Source organism: Tribolium madens, unplaced genomic scaffold (genome assembly GCF_015345945.1).
Source record: "Tribolium madens isolate multiple individuals breed KSU strain unplaced genomic scaffold, Tmad_KSU_1.1 Scaffold_91;HRSCAF=231;Tcas5.2_LG7, whole genome shotgun sequence".
NCBI lineage: Eukaryota > Metazoa > Arthropoda > Insecta > Coleoptera > Tenebrionidae > Tribolium > Tribolium madens.
The window spans coordinates 13,432,768-13,453,458 of record NW_025401063.1 but is presented as its reverse complement, the minus strand read 5'-3'; the positions used below and the strand labels follow the sequence as shown (position 1 = coordinate 13,453,458).

The following is a 20,691-nucleotide window of genomic DNA, read 5'->3' as shown; positions in this document are numbered from 1 at the left end:
GTACCCTGCTACCTATTGTAGTAGTATATATAATTAATAGTAAAAGTGTATATCGAATTGTGTACAAATACTATAAAACAATGAATGATAAACTAATAATAATAAAAGTAAATAATAAAACAGTCTGTGTTTTAGTTTTTTACTATTGTGATTCACTTCAAAATAAATATTTTTGATGAGAGCGTTGTTATACAACATAAAAAATTCCTACTACATAGAATAAATATTTATAGAAAATTTTAAAAATAAATAATAATCAACAAAAATATACAGGGTGTTTCAGTAATTTTACGAGGCCTGCGCCTGTAAGATGCAATCAATAATACATATTCCGATACGAACTCGATTACAAATTTTGAAAAATTAAATAATTTTCTCTACTTTGTTCACCCTTTAAATAATTACAACGTTTTTAGTTAGTTAGTAATTGAGATAGGTAAACTAGAATCATATTCATGCCGTCTCTTGATAGAACAAATGATAATTGTTTCTGAAAAACTGCAGTAGTTTATGATATCACATTAAAAATATTTTTGGTACATGTTTTAATAAAGATATTAAAATTATAAATGTTTTTGTTTTACACATTTAAACAACACATTTATTTACTTTAGATTTTTTTTCAAATTTGATATTTTTTGGTTTATGGAAATTGTAAATTATGGAATATTTCGCTCAAGACTCAAATCGTTATTTATGCAACCCACTTACAGAGTGGTTGACCTGGTTGACGAACCACCACTGGTCGGGGGCTCGAATAAAATGGCGTACGTTGTGTGGTGGAATGTGCTGTTTCTCTCACAATTTTAACTTTTTCTTGTGATTTATTAGTGCAGTGTCTTCATATATTCAAAAATTAAAAAGCAAATAGTAAGTGTGTTTTGTTTTAATTGACGAAAACCCACGAAAACATCAATAAAACCTAAAAATCTCATCTATCATATCGAAGTGACAGTTCGTTTAACTCCGAAAGAAAAAGGTTTTTAAATGATTCGTTTAGCACATTTATTTTTATTAATTGTTATTAGAAAGTAAAAGGCGTTCCAGCGTAATCTTTTCAGTTTGCGTAGGCCTTGATTGATTGACACATGTCATTCTATTGACGTGCTTTTTATCACGAGCAGCAAAATCAAAACAAATCGGAATTATGCATTTTACTATTGATATGTTGATTGTTTTGCAGCAATGCAGGGACAAGATAACCTCTCGAGTTCGGGGGACCACCGGTTGGCCTTAATTCACGAGATGAGTGCCCACAATTTTGATCTGATAAGATTTGCCTCATACCGAACTGCCACAAAACTCAGATTTATTCAGAAAAAAGTCAGCCGTAAGTTTAATAAAGTTTAACATGGTAAAGCGACTAACACGTTGACTTGCAGTACATGCTGTTGATATTTGGAATGTGATAGAAGCGTTTCGGGAGCAAGGCCTCCATGCCTTGGAGCCATCTTCAGAGCTCAGTGTTGCTCGGCTTGAAACTCTGCTATGCTCTCTTTACCACAGTCTGAACAAAAGGGCACCACCCACGCAACAAGCTCATGTTGATGTGTGCTCTAGTTTACTACTGAATTGGCTTCTGGCTGCTTATGCCACTGTGTAAGTTCAAAAGTGTTTTACTATGTATTGTCAGTCGTTTGACCCATTTTGACCTTTTGTATAAAACTCTATTAACTGATATTCAAACAGTGAATTAAATGAACGATGAAGTCAATATTTATAAAGGCTGATTTGGTATTTATTGAAGAGAAATATTTCGTTTACTTGTTTATTTGGATGGTTGATTGGTTGAATGAAATATTTTGTATGTTTTAATTGAAGGATGCTAAAATAGATGGTTGCTCATGACATGAGTAGGTTCTAAAGCCTTGGCTAAAAGGAATAGAAAATTGGGAATGATGTAATCTAAACACAACATTTTATATAAACAAGTTGTAAATATTGTGAAAAACAATTAACGTCTAGATAATTTTGTAACATAGATTTTCATCCGTTTTTCTTGAATTTTATAACTATTAAGACAACAAGAGTTTTATAGAAAGTTTAAAGATCGAGGTCATAGTTTAAATTCGTTCCCGTTAGGGAACAAGAATTTAAACGACTGAAATTTTTAAACTATAAAACTTGTGTTTTCTTCAAAACATTTTTCAACTCTAGTATTGAATAAGAAATTGTAGTAAATTTAGAAATTGTTATAAAGTTTGAACGACATCAAAAACGGGTAATTATTTGATACAACTTTTGTAGGTTTGATGGTTTGTTATGTTTTTTTTTTGCAAATACATACAGGGTGCGCCAGAACTTGCGCCCCAGAGAAAAAGCCATGTAAGGTAAGGTATCAGGAACATTGTAAATTTTATCTATAAAAATTTCTAAGTTATGAGAGTTTAAATATTGCACTTTGATTATATTTATTTCTTTTGGAAAAATAATTTTTGAAGTTTTTTTGCCTAGGCTATTAGAAGAGGATACAAGGAAGCAGTATCCTAAATTGTAATTATGTTTAATGTTATTTGTGGCTTTTATTGGCAATTTTTTTTTACCTTTACTAAATAATTATAAAAAACATATACAAGATCATCAGTACAGTTGGAGACAAAATACTTTGGTCGTCACTTTTCTGACACTTTAATATAATTCAAGCTTTAAAGTTAAAATAAATGACAATTTCAAATTAATGACAGCTATTATATTTTTYTATCAAAAATTTGTACATACAACTTGTCAACTATGATTGACAGTAGCTAAAAATAAGGTTAACAGTCCTAAAGCATGCTTTACAATTTAATGTCACTCAAGTGACATTGACGACCAGAGTATTTTGTCTCCAACTGTATCATTAGATAGACATAAAAAATGTCAAATGTCAAAAAATAAATGTAAAATTTTTTTGACAGATAGAATTTTTTAAACATTTTTTTCATGTTCCTGGTATCTTATCTTACTTGAAATTTTTGTCTATATGTATCTAATTAAATGATTTCATTTGAATTTTTGTTATCTGCAATTTCTATTTTTAAGCTACCATTTCGAATTACAATTTTCTTTATTACTTGCTTAATAGTAATAATACATATAGATTAATAAAATAAACCACCAACGGAAAATGAAAATTTATCACTTCTAAGATAATTCATTAGATGTTCAAAACATTCTTGCTTATCATTGAGTACATATTTTTTTTCAAGAGATTTTTGTTCATTTAGGACTAAAATTATTGTTCAAATAAGAAAGATACAGTGTGTAAAAGAAAGGGTTTTTAAGAGTTGATTTAATTTAAATATTTTTTCAAGTCATTATAGAGGATACTCTTTTGGAGTCTTAAAAACTTCTTCTTGAAACTGCTACTCTTGGAAAAAATGCGTAATCCGCTTTTTTACGTTCAATTACTACAGAAAATATCGCTGCAAATGCTTTTATCAGACACCAACAGCAAGAAAAAATCTTCCTTTATCAACCTTTCAGTTTTATTAAGCTCCATGTTTTACAACATAGTTGAAATTATTAGACCGAAACAAATCTTTTCTTGTGTCGCCTTTCATTGTATAAATTGTGATTGATGAAGTGGTGAATTGTGACTGTGTTTTATTCATATGATCCCAATTCCTGTCATCTTGAAGAAAATTGTCCAGGGGTGGGCCGCAAGGCTTACGGCGGGTGTTAATTTAACGTAAGAGGAGCATAACAATAAATTGCTGAAACCACGGCATTTACCATTTGTTTTATTAGTGTAGACAGGGCTTTAGATTACGTCGATGTGTTAAGTCTCGAGCTCTAGTCATTGGGTCCTATTATGTTTTATGTTATGTGAGAATGGGTTCTATGTCGAGAATTGCACATTGTAGGGTGGGTTCGTAATGATTTTACGCACTGCTGTTCTTTGTTTACCGAGTTTAATATACATACATGTAAGCTTCTTGACTAACAGATAACTATATCAACATTTAATGATTAACGTTGTTGGGACTGTGCAAACGTGATAAAAGTTGATGTGACAGAAGCTCCTCGTGACTCGACTGCTGTATTAGGTTCTGGTAAGCCAAATATGAAAATGACAATTTATTAAATGCGGAAGAGATATTGCGAGTAAGGAAGGAATCGCAAAAGTGGAGGACGCTTTATGAAATCTATTATTCATGGCTTTAAAGCTATTGGTTTTGCTCCCATACAATCTCTTGCAATTTTAATTAATTACGTTGGAAGGTTAGAAGATATTGGTGATGCGGAATCAGATAATACCGTGCGATCACAAAAATAAATAAATTAGAGTAGGCGGTGATTGAAGTCCTTCAATGGCAATCCTGATTTTTGACATGAAATGTCGGCGGAAACTGACAAGTTTGCGTTTTATTCATTTTGAGTGAAATAATGTTCACTTTAGAGCAGAAAATTTTTATTGTTGCAAGTTATTACAAAAATGCGGTACAAGACGAAAACGGTGAATGGTCATTTTCATTTTCAGTTTGTGTGGAAAATTTCCAGCCCACATTCCCAGCCAATATGTTGCCAACTGTAGAATTTAATCGACGCCTACTCTTATTTTTCTTTTGATCGCACGATATTATAGGAAATTATGTGCACTTTACGAGTATTAGTGTCAAAATTAATTGTTACGAATCACAACTCATTAGGTGTTTGTACATATTTATGTAATATTCATTAGAAAAAAAAATGTTACATTATTTTTATGCCAACGTTTTTAGACAAGCAGGCGATGGTAATTGTCAGTGTTAGGCGGACGGGATTTATTTTCTTCCAACCGCCTGCTACCACGTATAGCACGAGTCGGCCTAGTGCCGTACGACACTCAAAAATTAAATGATTACATTTAGAAAATTCGCCTCGCAAATAATTATCGCTAGGTAGTGGGAGTGTAAATACATAAATCCCGACTGCCTAACACATTATTATGAGGTTTGTCGTTGTCTCTTTACAAAGTCAATGCAATTGGGCTAATTAATGCCTTTCTACCAATAACAAATTTTATTTGTTTCTTCAATTTTCTGAAGCCAAATTAATGATTGAGTTTATTTTGTTTATGTTTTTCTTAATAATAATTAATTTGTTTTTCATTTCTTAAAATAGTAGTAGCAGTATTAAACGTTCAAAATGTTTGAGATTCTAAGCTAAAATTAATAGTGTCGTGTAAAACCTGTTGATATTTTTTTTCCAGGGATAATGTGGGAAAAATTCGGGTGTTTTCCATTAAGGTAGCCCTGGCAACATTATGTGCCGGAAAATTAATGGATAAATTGCGATGTAAGCTGTAGATTAAAATCATTTATTTGCCGTATTAAAGAAGCACCTGTATTTTCAGACATTTTTTCCCAAATTTCCGACAGCAACGGTCTTCTCATTCAATGGCGTTTCAACGAATACCTTCAAGAAGTATTAGCTTTGCCTGCAGCCGTCTATGAATCTCCCACGTTCAATTATACCGATTCGCTCGCAAACTCAATTTTTAATCCAGTGAGTTTTTAAAATTGAATTGCTTTTAACTGATGAATAATTAAATAATGTTTACAGAACGTTAAAATCACCGTGAATGACTTTTTGGATACTTTGATGTCCGATCCTGGGCCGCCGTGTCTAGTTTGGTTGCCGTTACTTCATCGAATAGCTAACGTCGAAAACGGTAAAAAGATATAACAGCTATAAGTTAATGTGTGTAATTATTTGCTTTCGCAGTTATTCATCCGACTCAATGTGATGCTTGTCAAAGGGAAAATTTCACAGGCTTCCGTTATCGGTGTCAGAAGTGCCCCCATTACACTTTATGTCAGGACTGCTTCTGGAAGGGAAGGGTCACGGCCCCGCACACGTTGGATCATCAAGTTAAGGAATACTCGACTTTTGTACGTCTCTTTTTATTTTTTTAACAATTTTATACTTTTAAATATTGTAAAAACTTGAAAAAATATTTTTGTAATTTGCCTCCATTTTGATTCTCTAATGGACATATTAAAGAACGCGACGTCATCACGTGCGATGTCTTAATAGATAAAGGGTAATTTGATAAAATTTCGACTTCACAACAATCTCTAAATCGATTAAAGTAAAAATTTTTGTTTAAAAAGGGGACAAAGTACAAAAAGTAATACAAAAAAAATTGTTTTTAAATAATTCGTAGCTACGCCACTCGTTTTTTAAACTTGAATTTGTGCTTCAAGACTGGTCTTATGAAACTTGTTTTCTAATATACTATTTTCGAAAGCCATAATAGCCTTTATCAACGACTGTGGGATAACTGTCACTTATCCCACTCATTTTGAATAGGATAAGAACTTTCATATTCATTCTCAATACTAAAGTCTAAAATCTAAATCTTATAAATTTACAAATTATACTATTAGACACAAGAAATGCATGAAATAAAAAATGGAAGATAACTTTCATTATGTCCGTTGCAATCACTTATTTACAGTGATTTTAAATTTTTTTCAGTCTCCTAGTAAAACAATCGGACAATCTCTGAGGAAGTCTTTTCGTTGCGTCCCCGACAAACAGAAAAACAACTTGCCTCGCTTCCCCGAACAGCCCGAGAAAACTCTGAATCTCTCTCACATCGTGTACGTTTTCGTAATACCATAGTGTCGACTAATTTGATTGAAATTGATCAATTTCAGGCCCCCCTCGCCGATCCCTTCTCACAATGGCTTCCCCGATGGCAACAATTTCACTTCGCATTTTGACGGAATGGGTAGTTTGGATAGTAGATCGACGGCGAGAAGGTAATTTCTTTTAATCGAAAAAATAACGATAAGTTTAATAATTTTGTTGAAATCCAGTTTAGACAGCGCTCGAGATGACGAACATAAAATGATAGCGAGGTACGCAGCGAGATTGGCCCAAGAAGCGCGTTCAGGCATGGTGAGAATTTTTCACGATACTTCTTAGACATTTTCTCCACGAATAAAATAACTAAAGCATGTTCTATCTCATTTATCTCTATATCTTTTTTGTTTTATGTTGGATGATGATGTTCCTAAATGTGCTTTTGCCGTTGCTCTTTAGGCGAGAAGCGGTTACCGAAAAAACTCGCTTTCACCGGACACGGTGAGTTGCTTAGCTTAATGTCATTCTCAGCTTAAAATGCAAATAATTGTATACTTCTCACTCGCAACCTACGAGTCCCTAAAACTGTTAAAATCAGAAATGAATATTTTACGATATTGTAGGTTGTGGCTATCAAAGGTGTCTTTTCATGTTTATGTGAAAACTCACCTTTTCCTTGGCTTTTGTTTGTCTAATTTGTGTTATTCGTCAGGGGAGAGTTCCTTCAGAGGCTTGTTTAGGAATGGATTCGACGAGGGCTCAACGAGAGTTAATCAGCCAATTAGAAGCGAAAAATCGTGAAATTATGAGAGAAATCGCGAGATTAAGGTAAATTTTCACTGTTGTTTAGGTTCAAAAGCCACGAAACTCATCAATTTGTGATTTTAAATTCTGAAAAACAAAAATGTCACCCTAGGCGCCAGCAAGAATTGGAAAACAGTGGTCACGGCACTGAAAACCCGGCTCTGATGAACGAATTAAGGGCGTTGCGCATGCGTAAAGACGAGCTTGAAACCCACTTAACCACCCTGCAGGATTCGCGTCGCCAGTTAATGATTCAGCTTGAAGGTCTGATGAAGATGTTGAAAAATCACCAGAGTTCTCCACGGTCCACACCGAATTCATCTCCAAGAAGCACAAAATCTCCTCCACTACTTCCAGGAGGCGCTCCAGCCACACAACCGCCCCGTAGTGCTCCACAAACACCCATGAGTATGCCTCCTACCAATAATTCCATTGTGACTGTTAGTCAAGCGGAGCGACCGACTCATGTGGGACATCCCATGGGCGTGATACCTACTTCTGTCCAGGAAAGAAGCGAGAGGGTCATGCACAACAGCGATTCGTTGATGGGGGTTGGAGGGGATGTGAGGAATGCGTTCGGTGGATCTTCCAGTGTTAGCATGGGTAAGTCCTCCAAAAATTTTTAGAAATACTGCCATGTGGTTTAATTTAAAGATTGTACACTAACAAAATTTTGCAGTTTAAGTCGTGTTGAGTATGTTCTATTGATATTAATATTTATTGTTTTTGTCAGGTTCTAACGGAAATGGGACACCGGGCTCCGTGGGAAGGTCGTTGAGGAACGATTTGTTAGTGGCTGCAGATTCTGTAACTAACGCAATGTCTACCTTAGTAAGAGAACTAAATTCAGGTACGGACATGTGAAAATCTAGGAAATTTTGTGTATTTCTGTACCTAACTTAAAGCTTACACCGTTTAGTATTATGAATTACTGAGGCTATTTAGTTTCTCCTCCACTTTTTCGTATAATATTGTTTTAGATTTTGTACAAAGTTAGTTTATATTTTTTTTACAATTTGTATATTTCGTCTTGTTATATATTTTGAATTTTTTGGTTGTATATTTTACAACGTATATTATTTTGAACTGATTTTTTTTGATACAACAAAAGTTTGACTGAGTATGTTTTAATTTGCGGAATGCGTCTGTAATTGGATCTGCAGCTAGCATGAAATACAATTTAACACAGACTATAAAATACTCCATTTTATTTGTGATTTTTGTTGTTTACTTTGAAAATGTTTATTATTGTTAAAATTTTTATTTATGTATTTTTTAAAAAAAGTACAATATAATTTTTTAATTACCGCATTTTTGATTTTTTCACACATTTCTACATACCTACGTACGTACACAAAAAATACAGACAATGCAATACAATTTAATTATATATTAATTTTTGTTTATAAAGAACATTCTTGCTTTTAGGTGTAGTATAGTTCAAAACAATATTAAAAGTTTTAACAAATGTACAATATTATTACAATTGAAAATTTGGTAGAATGTTTTTTAAAACTAAACACACTGTTGCATTGGTGTTTCACAAAAATGTTAAAAACTATTACAGAATTAGTATTACATTAACTTACAGCACACATATGACCCACATCCTCTGATATCCATATATTCCTACTTATAAAAAACAAGTAGAGGCGAGATAATAACGTCTCCGCAAATACAATGTTCTTGAATTATCGGTAAGTTTTCGTTGGGTTATTTTCCGTTTTCTCCTCTAACACGAACCCTTGCATTGTCATTTAGAGAGTAAGGTCCGTGGTAGAACTGTATGTGGAATGCTGCCTGCTGAATGATTGTTAAATTACAGAACCCTCGAATCAGCCAGAAGCTAGTGCAATCAGAAAACCTATAGGTGAGTAGCGCAGCTTCAAAAGCCGCTTCACAAGTACAATTCCTAGCGCTGGTTCTTCCTTCCCTCACCGTTTCGCAAGTGGATCAAATGTTTTACTCTTTGTTTAGATTTTGAAGACGATGGTGAAGACGAAAGCGATGGTGGCTGGCAACAAGAACTGCAACGTCGCTACGCCCAAGACGCCAACTTTATGGCGGAGTTGCGCGCAAGACACCCGACAAGTCCCCCAGAAAACCACCCGAGTCAAAATTACAACCACCATCAGTACCCTGCCCTTAACCACCACCACCACCCAAATCAAGGATACAATGCCCAACCAAATTACCCTAATTACAATCAGGCCGAGTCCAATCAAAGCCCTTTCGGACCGCAGGTGGGTGCCTCCTTCAGATAATACAACACTGCTAGCTACGCTTGTTAGAGAGGTTAGTTAGGTTCTGCTCATCAGATACCAGATTTCAACCCTCAAGCTTTACTCGCAAAATACATTTCGTTCGCCTAAAATTTTTGTTAACTATTGTCCTATTGGTATAAAACTCCTGCATGATTTCGTTATGAACATGAATGTTATAATAATTAGCGAAACCAAAATTTGTATTTTAATATTTAACGTTTTAGACCCCAAAGAGTGAACAACAGTCTATTTTGCAACAGCAAAATGAACAAAACAACGATAATGGCGAAGAAATTGCTAACCGAGAAGGGATGAGTAAAGAAACCCTCCAGTTTGAAGAAGCTCTAAAGCAATGGGTCAATCGATAAAATTATAAAAATTACTATATGCGTTTTGTCCGTGTACTCCAGTTAAGTATACAAGTAAAAATAAGTTCATTAGTGGTCCTTTGATTATACTGCTGAGTGTGTCGAGGTTTAAAATATGTTTTTCTGGAAAAGAAGAAGGTTATAGTACATTATTAGATTTCATCAATAGTTATTAGGTACATATTACGTTATCTAAGATTGTATATAAAGATGATATTAAGTGCTTTGCACCCTATAGTTCCTTTTAAAGCGTCAAGTGATGTGCGCAAGATTTCGGCTTAAGATAGCTGGACCAAAATACTCCTGTAATCTATATTAGTTAACACATTAACCAACAAACCTTCATGCTTATATAACATTGGAAACTTTCATACTTTTATTAACCTTTTCATGAGAAGGATGTAACTCGGAATTATGTAAGTCGTTGTTGTAATGTCTAGTATATACTTGTAATAATAATGATGATTATGATGATGGTATTAGTTATTCAACTGGTTGTTGCTTTGATATCGCCTAGGGTATTGTGATCAATACTCATTTGTACAATTTTGTTGATTATATTGTTTGATTATATTGAATATTTACGAATGTCTGATGTGAACTAATTAATAAATGATCAATTGGACGAACATTTATTTTTTCCAACAAAGATTTAAATAATATGTGCCTATTCATCGAATGACAATAAATTGGTGGATGCGCCGGGATAATTTTAAGCTGCTTGATTTGTAAGTTAATGCTTCAACGAAGGTGCAGGGTCGTTATTATAAATGATTCTAGCACCGGACAGCAAAAAAAGATTTGTCGCCTCTCAATTTATTGAATTCATTTATACAGGGTGTCGAATAAATAGTGTAAAATATTTAAGCAAGTAATAGTATGGATCAAAATAAACAAAAAAGTCTTAATAAACATGGGTCCGTAAAGTAACGGAATGTGATTATTCTTTTACCTCCTTTTTTTATTTTGCAAAAAGTTGCATTTTCTTATGATGGTTGTCTGATGTTTTGTGAAATCAACAGTATTTGACTCTTGTTGTGAAAGCCTGCAAGAACGCCTGATTTAAACCCCTTAAATTTCTTTTTTTGGGGATATTTATTTTTTAAAGAATTTTTTTTTAGTTTCATTAGGCTGTGGTACTCTTGTAAATAGCCTCAAGGAGCTGCAGCTACGTATTAAACAACAATGCCAACAATTCCGAGCCAATAGAGAGTTTTACAGTTCCAATATCCTTCAGACCAAGATATGCCTTCGTAGAAATGGAAACACTTTAAACATCTTATGTAACTTTTTTTTTTGTTTTTGCTGGAGGCTTCTTTTGTTTGTACAGATTGCAAATAAATGTTTCAAAACAGAATAATCTTCCATATCTCCGAAACCGTTACTTTGCGGACCCATGTTTATTAAAACTTTTTTGCTTATTTTTATCATACTACTACCTCCATAAATATTTTACACACTTTTTTTGACACCCTGTATAATTAGATATTTTGATAGTTTTATTATTGGGATCACGATCGTAAAATAGATTTTATTTATTTTAGCATTTAGCATGTTAGCATTTAGTTTAAAAACCATTTTCTTACCTTTTGAAATATTGATTCGCAATCAAAGACGCACTTGGTCACATAACCGGAAAAAACCCCAAACGAATTTTCGTAAATATAAAACCATCATAAATAAATATACTAATTTCTATAAATTAAGAATTGAACAATTTGAATAGAATATTGACAATGATTATAAGGCAGTGCAATAAATACCATGTAAAATGTAAGTTTTAAAACTTGAATTAAAAAAATTAAAACAGGCTTGTTGGAACTTACGAAAAACGCAGACAAAATTGTGATTTAGAAAAATATTCCAACAGGAATTTTCTTATGAGTCTTACAATATGTATAAAAAATATGGGATCTAATAGCTGTGGAAATGCAAATAAAAATTCGAAATGGGTAAAATTTATTTATCGTATTCACATCACAGAGAAACAAACATACAATGAGAGAACAACCTCAGTTATGAATGTTACATTTACTGATATTGGAAAACATGTACATCATTCACTGCATTTAACTAGCGCCGTACCTTTAATAATCTTCTTATAATTAGTCTTATTCACAACAAAGCAACAAGTCAATAGTATGCGTGTACATGTGGCTAAAAACTTGGACAGTCTCATGGTTTAAATCGAACAAATTGATGTAGCGTTATGAGCATGTCGAAATAACACATAAACTGAGTTGAAGAAATGAGGACCAATTGCTTAAAGATATGTTTTAAATCCACGAGACGTCAAGTACAAAAATGTGTGAAAAATCGTTTGGATAATTAATGCGAAAGCAACTTTTATTCGTTCACGTTTTGTGCATTCAAAATAATAAAATTGTCCGCGCCCTACCTACAAGTTTAATTGTCCATTTTGGACTACTTTTTCTCTAGCTGTGTAGATGTCGCACAACATAAACCTGCATTAAAACAATTGTGGGTTACATCTTATTTTATTTTTGAAATAAATTACAAAAAAGTTATAATGCCGTAGTCACAATTAGAAAATAAACTGACTAGAGATTTAATCATGATTCAATAGGATACTACCAGATATTAAATACTACAATTTACATAACAGTTTGGTTGTATGCGCAAAATTAACATAGAATACACAACAAAATTGGCGAAATTCTAAACAAGGATCGAATATCAATAAAAGGTTGTTTAGTGCCCACTTGTCGGAGTTGTTATGTATTTTACGTTACTTTTGTTATACTGATACGACAATTACTAGTTTTTGCTCTAAAATGGATGATTGTATTCAAATAACGTCTGCTTCAGTGAATTAGAGAGAGTGAATAATTAGATACACTTACAATTTGTTGTTTTTCTTTGTAAAAAAAGCATAAAATGGGAGATACAAAATATTGAGAGGAATGTATCATTTAAAAATGCATGTCATTCATTAAATTACAGTATGACCAAAGTAAATGCACTGGCTACGCTACGAAATGGTACTGAAGCTACTTTAAATCTGCTAAAGCGCCATATAGTTTTTATGTACACATTAATGTATTATATTATATTTGCATCTGTTCTTTTAAAGGTCCATAATTTCCTGATTCAATTCGGACAATAAAGTATAATAACAAAATCTATAAAAATATGTTTTGATATTATACTTTGACAAAACTAATTACACACAAGTAGGCTTTATAATTAGAATGTTTATTATAATTAATATTAATTACCATATTGTAGATGAACGCTACTTGAGCCAGACAGTAATAATTTGGTTCCACATTATCATTAACACATACTTAGTTTTTACAAATTTGGTAACTAAACCTATGTAATATAGCTCTTTTTCATTCATTAAAATTATATAAACATAAATAACATTGAACCATAATATATTAAAAAAAAACAAATAACTTAGAAGAAAAAGAAAGCAACTACAATAATACGTTGATAAATGCAATCTCTTTTTAATGGCACACTATCTTGTATATAATAAATTCATCTTAAAAAAACTTATTTTGTGCACAGATTACATCAAAATAAATACGTTTTAAATAGAGACAGAAAAATAAAATTCAACATTGTCAACCGATGTTATTATCAAGCACAGAAGAGCTACCCCTTGTATTGTTTTTGTAGTACTAATTTCGTCAAACTCACCAACTAAGTCATCGATCAACAGAAAAGAACACATTTCAACATCTCACTCAACTTTGGTACAATTATAACAGTAAACGTTGCCGGGACTTCCCGTGAATGAGAAGTACCGTAACGTTTAACAAATACACCGGCACTACCATGTCTGTTTTATTTTTTTGGTTTAACCATGTACTAAAGTCAATAATGTATGAAAAGGAATAGTAATTAGAGGTTTCTCAGTAGAGGCCGCAGTTGCGTAGATTATTAGCTATGATCACATCAGTGACTGCATCGAATACGAACTGGATATTATGCGTGTCTGTGGCACAGGTCATATGGCAGTAGATTTCTTTTGTTGTCGATTTGTTCTTCGCTTCAAATTGTGCTTGGATGTACGCTGCAGCTTCGCCATATTCTTGCGCACCTTTAAAATACATAACGCGTTATCAAAAAATATTCCAAAACAAATTCATTTTACACAGACCTGCGTACTCGGGGAAACATATTGTTAAAGGCGACTTCCTAATTTTTTCCTCGAACAAGTCTTTCTTATTAAGGAAGAGAATTATAGACGTGTCTGTGAACCACTTGTTATTACAGATCGAATCGAAAAGTTTTAAACTCTCCTGCATTCGGTTCTGAAACAGAAAAAATTACTCAGCCATGAAGTAAAATTTTCAATAAATAGTCGTTTTCCTCCAGTGTCGTAAGTTCTATTTTTTAATCTTGGATTTTGGATGTTTTGTTTAATTTGAGAATGTTCAACGCATTCTCAATCATTTGATTGTTTGACGTCTCCTATTATCTTCATTTTTTAATCACCTTAAACGATTGACAAAAAAATGAACCCCTGTTTAAATTATAAAATTAGAAATCAGAGAATAGAAAATTTTCTAAAATGCTATGTGGTTGAAATCCTGTGACGTATATTTATATACAGATACAATAATTTGGATGGATTATTCTTATTATTATTACCTACTATGATTATTATTATAAATACGTTGACGCCATTGCGTGATTGAATTGCGCCAAATAAAAATATTAATCAAATGAGTAAAAATCATGAAAACCTGAATTATTACATTTCTAGTTAGTTAATTAGAGAATATTGATCGGTAGAAAAGTGTCTATAATAATGAATGTTTCGTTTAACATTGCATAAAAATTATCAAAGCCAAAACTTCCAATTTAAAAAAAAAAACATTATACTAAGTTAAAAAATTCGTATTTAACCCAAAACATATTTTAAATAAAGCACATTTTGTAATGTAGTGAGTACCCACCCCTCCGCGTTCGATTTTTTAACTGGCTTTCAAAATGACGCCACTTGATTTAAACTCGGAGAGCACTCGGTGCCACTTGACAAATCAAATTAAGTTATTTGGAGCTTGAAATGAAATGAGAAAAAAATCACGAAATTAGGTTGGAAAATGAATGCACCCATAAAAATAGACTTCCCGGAAATTTTCCCTTGATCGTAATGAAAGATTAGATTCCATTAAAATTGGTTTGACGGCTCTATTAATAACGCAACAAACATGAAACTATTTGTTTTAAACCTTGCTAGATAACCACATTATAAATTATTTCCTTTTATTTTATCTGTAGCCAATTTCCTACCGGCACTTAAAACGCGATTTGGGACAATTACAAATGAAAATTTATAACGCACTAATGTATTACATCTACATATGTCGGAGATGTTACAGTTATAGCATCCAAAAAACTGATTTATTTGTTGAATGTCTGAATAACAACTTACTGTCGTTTCGTCCTCGTGTAGGACTTGATCATATTCGCTCATTGCTACGCAGAAAATAATTGCCGTCACGTCTTCGAAACAGTGAATCCATTTCTTTCTTTCCGACCTCTGACCACCCACATCGAATAATCTGTAAAAGTAAATTACAAATGTAACATACGATGTATTTATTTCACTGCGACACATAAAAGGTTCTTTGAATTCAGCACATTTAATTCCATGAGTCACAATGAAAGAAACTGTGGAAATGGGTTGCAGCAGCTGCTAAAAATGTAGCCATTTAATATTTCAAAAGACTGTGAGACTGGAGTGAACACATTTCAAACTTGGGGTAAGACTTTGTGCTATGAAAATTGTGTGCACGGTTGTTTTTTACGTGAGAAAACCCACAACAATTGTTAAAATAAGTTGCGCTCTCTCAACTCTTCAATAGAAATACAAGTAAAATATAGCAGTATTCAATTTTAAATTGTCACACGTTAAAATAACTTTTAAATCCAATTACATAGTGCAAATTATTGTGCCAAAATATACATACATATGCAGAATGATTTAAAAGTAACGCATAAAATTCATATCTTTGTTATGGGTCATTGTTCAAAAAAATCCTCGAATAGGTCGATTTTATTTTTATAAATGCTACATTTCGACAGTATTGCAACATTTATGACGTCACTGGGTTTAAATAAAAACGTTGGTTGCCATTTAAAAAATACCGATAACGTCGTTCCTTAAGAGTCACTGACGGTATAAATATTATTATGATGAAAATGTATCATTTACAAAAGTAAAATCGACATGTTCGAGGATTTTCTTAAAAAACGACACATAAAATTATGATTTTTGTGCGTTACTTTTGGTTCACCTTGTATTTACTCATAGAATTTATGTTTGTTTTTAAATAAAACCAACATTTTAACTAAATAATTATTGATTTAGCGTTAAAGCAACTCTTACGTCTTTAAAACATAAAAATAAATAAAAACCGCATTGTTTCGATCGAACAAAAGTTATACAGCGTGTCCCACGAGTAATAATGAGCCTGAAATTTTTTTGAAGCAACCAACTTTACATTTCATAGATAACGTGAATATTAAAATATTTTGTTAATGTGAAATAGACAAGAAGAATTTAATAATTGTGAATGATATTCCAAAAGGTAAAAAAAGTAAGAGTTCAAAAAAAAACGAAATAACTCAACTTATTTAAATATTGTAGGTTTTCAGGAGGTTTAGTTATGGAACAAATTCAAATTTGGCCTAGTGTTACAAGGTTAGTTTTTCAAAACCCTTTACATTGCTCTTTCAAAAATTTGACTTGAAATTGACAAAAAGCACAACAAAAAGCAAACGTCCTTTTATTTGAAAAAGAAGTAAAAGGTAAAAAATTGCTATAACTCGCAATGCCACAACCAAAATTTAAAAAGAACACGAATACTGGAAGCTATACAGTATATCCCCGAATTGAGTTTACAAGAGGAAAAAAAAATCTTTGATTTTACGCCAAAACTACAAAGGAAAAACAATTTTTGATTTATCTGAAACGAGCAAATCTATAATCAAAACTACATTATCCTAACTCAGTAGAAAGAAAAGTTCATTTTTCTCTTAATTTTGGACTAACTTTTAACTTAGAATAATTTTTATCTGCTTTTTAAGTCCTACCTTGCTTATAAACTAGTATTATAATATACTATTAATAAATAGCAACTCAAAGAAACAGATTCAAGATAAAAACCAAAGACATCTTTAACAAGAACTATCATTATTTAATTAATAAATAAATTGTCAAAGTGACATATAGTTGTCAAATAAATAAAACTGCCAATGTGATGGGACTTAAAAAGTACAGAAAAATTATTAACTTTTCTTTTCACTGAATCGGAATAATGAAGTTTTAAGTACAGATTTGCTTGATTCAGGTGAAGCAAAAAATATTTTTCCTTTGCGGTTTTAACGTAAAATCAAAGATTTGTTTTTCCTCTTGTAAACTCAATCAGGGGACTTACTATACATGTAGATTTAGGTTCCCATTAAAAAAAAAGAGAGAATCTTGGAATATGAAACCTCCTGAAACTGAAATAAATTTGACAAACTTACTTAAAATTGAGATTTTTAAACGAGAAATGCACTTCTACGATTCCCGTCGTTTTAACTCTTGTGCGGAGGATGTCCTGTTCCGTAGGTTGATAATCTTTGGCACCTAATCGGTCCAGGTCGTCCAGGAAACTAAAAACAAACACGATCGATTCTGGGACATGAATAAGTGTCCAATTTACTTACTATTTAGCGGAATCGTTCAGTTGGTATTCGTTGGAACGACCGAAACATTCTTGAACCCCCGAATCAGCCCATAACCGCTTCATCGCGGCGAGGAGTTCTTCGGAAAAAGGTTCAGTATCTTCCATTCTTTGGATAACGTCGAAAACCATTTTACCATCGATCTGTTGGCGAAATTGGAATTATTTTAATTTAGTACAGCAACAGGTAACAAGGTCATGGAAATTGGAAGCCTGCCCTTTTTGGTTGCGGTGAATGAACGTGTACTTTGCCGCTTGGAAAATAAACTTTGGCTTTAATCCGCAAGTGGTCTCATTTTATGTCGCAAAAGTGGAACCATAATTAATCTACCCGAATTACAGTGTCTCCAGGTTGTCCCAACTTAGATTTTCACCGTCAAAATACTTCAATTTAAAACTTCCACATCGAAAATTAAAAACAAAATCTAAGAGAAAACTGCTCATAAGTTAATATTTAAGAGCAATGCTAAAAAAACAAAAATATATAAAAATTTCATTTTATTTGCATTCTCGGTTCTTTACAAAATATAGTTGGATATTTTATGTATTTAACCTGCAAACTGTTCAGTGATTGGAAGGAAGCTCAAACAGAAAGACAAACAACATCTGCCTTAGGTCCCATTTTTCCAACTATAGACTCCCTTCGTATTCTTTGCGCCGGCTGAAAACTTTTTCACATGTCAGGTTCCGGCCCCGTTCAACACCCAAACATTAATAATATAAATATTTGTTTCTCCGAATATATTGGACTTATTTTAAGTCAATTATTTATTATTTCAGCACCAAGAACGCAATTTTAATTTAAACTTTACAATATTTTACGCTCGAAATAGTTCGGCGTGGTTATTTTTTGTACTGGAAAACCGCCGATTCCATGTATTACAATACATAAATTTTTGGAGAAAACATTTTTTCTTCCTTTACCTCTCGCTCGTTGTTGCCGTAGCTGATTCCGAGGTTTGGCATGGCCCGCAGGATGGCCACAAGGGATTGAATAGTGTTGCTATACACCACCGGTCGGTATTGTTTGAAGTCTTCGCTTGTAAATCCACTTTCGTGAATAATTCTGGAACAGAACAGTACATCAATCAATGTCACGAAAAAATTCAGCAATTATTATGCGATTACGAGCGGAAGGAGAAAGAAATTTACATTTATTAGGAGTACTTACTATTTAGCCCATAAACATACTGTAAGTTGACATTACCGCAAATCTTTTTTGAAATAAATAACGATTTTACTTTTTAAATAAAGATTTAAAAAGTTTTTAGAGAATTTACAGAAGAAAACTTTTTTAATTTATTGCACATGTATGCTCAACATTAAATCATAATTATAAAATACATTAAATTATACAAGCTAGATTATAGAAAACGCGCCGAGCTGTTTCGCAGTTTATTATCATCTATTTTTTGAAACAAATGTTCAATCAATGCTGCTTTCTGTTTCATCCAAAGTAACAACAATTTCAGTTTTTTAAATGGGACACCCGAATATTTTATTATTTTTAGATTCCTCGTTAAATTGTCTTTTAACAAGCTCATTAAGTATTATGTATTTATGACAATTAAATCAAGTAGGCTATGGAAAGAATAGAAAATTTATATTAATTTTATCAAAGACAAGCATACGACTGATAAACTGTTCAACTTTGATCAAAGGAATATTTTCATATCTTTGAAAATAATGAAGTTATGTCTTGGGGCGTTATTTATAATCCAGCCTGTATATTATTTGTGTTATACATCCAATTTTTTTTACAACTAAGAAAGTATAAGGTGTCATGAATAGAAGACATTAATAACTATACAAAGTGTTTACTAAATACAGAGTGCGCCAAAACTCGCGCCTTAGAGAAAAAGGCCATATAAGGTAAGATACAAGGACCATGGAAAAAATGTTAAAAAAATTCTATCTATAAAAATTTCGAAGTTATGAGAGTTTAAATTTTTGAACTTTGACCCTGTTTATTTCTGTTGAAAAAATAATTTTCCAAGTTTCTTTGATACAGGTTATAAAAGAGGAAACAAGAAAGGAGTATCCTAAATTGTAACTCTTATCAATGTTATTTGTGACTTCTATTGGCAAAATTTTTGTACCTTTACTAATAAATTATAAAAAATCTGGTGTGAACATCACACGATTTACCTTATTCTTATTTGGAAAACATCCTAACGACAATAATTTAGTGTTGGAAATCCGAATAGCAAACCTAACCTTGCGTTAATGCCGGATTACACGCCAAATAGATCATAGTTGACGCAGGTTCGAGTATAAGGTGCACTTTTTTTTTACTTCGGTACCCATTGTTATTATTGCTTTATTACATTTTACTGTTTAATAACGTATATTTCATGATTCTAAATAATTTGTATCCCCATCAATTTATTGTATCTTCAACCGTATAATTTTGCGGCCGCTTTACGGCCGACTTTTGGTCTTTGCAGCCGAACGGTGAAACCGATTTTTACCAATTGTTCCGTGCTACGTCCCCTTACTACAAGCAACTTACATACCAAATTTGAAGTTTCTAGCATTTATCGTTCTCGAGATGTGCTGTTTAGAGACAGACACACACACAAACGACCCAATGGCCCAAACCAACTTTTTTGGTGTCTTGAAGCTATAATTCGAAATGGAAAAATATAGGTAGGTCAAATTTCAGACGATTACAATACTTTCCTTATAGGATAAGGAAAGTAAAAACATATACAAGATCATCAGTATCATTAAACATACATAAAAATGTCAACATTTTTTGACAGATAGAATTTTTTAAGCATTTTTTTCCATGTTCCTAATATCTTATCTTACTCGAAATCTTTCTCTGGGGCGCGATTTATTACACAGCTTGTATATGTCAAAAATTCAAGTGGTGATTCCTTGAATTATTAAGAATATTTTATTCTTTGATAATTTTGGGAAAACCGCTTGGTTTCGGAGATATAGAACGATGAAGGTTCGTTTTTATTTTTATTGTTTTCTCAA

The 20,691-nt window shown here is 32.4% G+C and overlaps 2 protein-coding genes across 5 annotated transcripts in view; one reads left to right on the top strand and one right to left on the bottom strand.

The window, feature by feature from the left end:
• The first annotated feature begins 731 nt into the window (after nt 1–731).
• On the top strand, nt 732–10,616 carry LOC123011455 (dystrobrevin beta). Of its 3 annotated transcripts, XM_044408887.1 has the most exons (17): nt 732–870; nt 1,184–1,330; nt 1,383–1,599; nt 5,174–5,259; nt 5,318–5,469; nt 5,527–5,635; nt 5,689–5,855; nt 6,445–6,569; nt 6,627–6,731; nt 6,789–6,870; nt 7,015–7,056; nt 7,268–7,383; nt 7,472–7,962; nt 8,093–8,209; nt 9,185–9,229; nt 9,337–9,602; nt 9,848–10,616. In XM_044408887.1, the coding sequence occupies exons 2-17, from the start codon at nt 1,186–1,188 to the stop codon at nt 9,989–9,991; spliced, it is 2,409 nt and encodes an 802-aa protein (XP_044264822.1). In that variant the 5' UTR covers nt 732–870; nt 1,184–1,185; the 3' UTR covers nt 9,992–10,616. The 3 variants fall into 3 exon arrangements, with proteins under 3 accessions (XP_044264822.1, XP_044264823.1, XP_044264824.1); XM_044408888.1 differs by lacking the exon at nt 7,015–7,056; XM_044408889.1 differs by lacking the exons at nt 732–870; nt 1,184–1,330; nt 1,383–1,599 and adding an exon at nt 3,255–4,034.
• Nucleotides 10,617–11,933: 1,317 nt separating this feature from the next.
• The window catches only part of LOC123011177 (guanine nucleotide-binding protein G(o) subunit alpha), a 32,309-nt gene continuing 23,551 nt past the window's right edge, over nt 11,934–20,691 (bottom strand). For both annotated transcript variants that reach the window (XM_044408503.1, XM_044408504.1), the window contains exons 3-8: nt 18,628–18,769; nt 17,687–17,847; nt 17,504–17,632; nt 15,405–15,534; nt 14,124–14,277; nt 11,934–14,063 (exon numbers count right to left, since the gene is read on the bottom strand). In XM_044408503.1, coding sequence (XP_044264438.1) covers nt 13,876–14,063; nt 14,124–14,277; nt 15,405–15,534; nt 17,504–17,632; nt 17,687–17,847; nt 18,628–18,769 — 904 coding nt within the window. In that variant the 3' untranslated portion in view covers nt 11,934–13,875. The remainder of the gene's footprint in view (nt 14,064–14,123; nt 14,278–15,404; nt 15,535–17,503; nt 17,633–17,686; nt 17,848–18,627; nt 18,770–20,691) is intronic.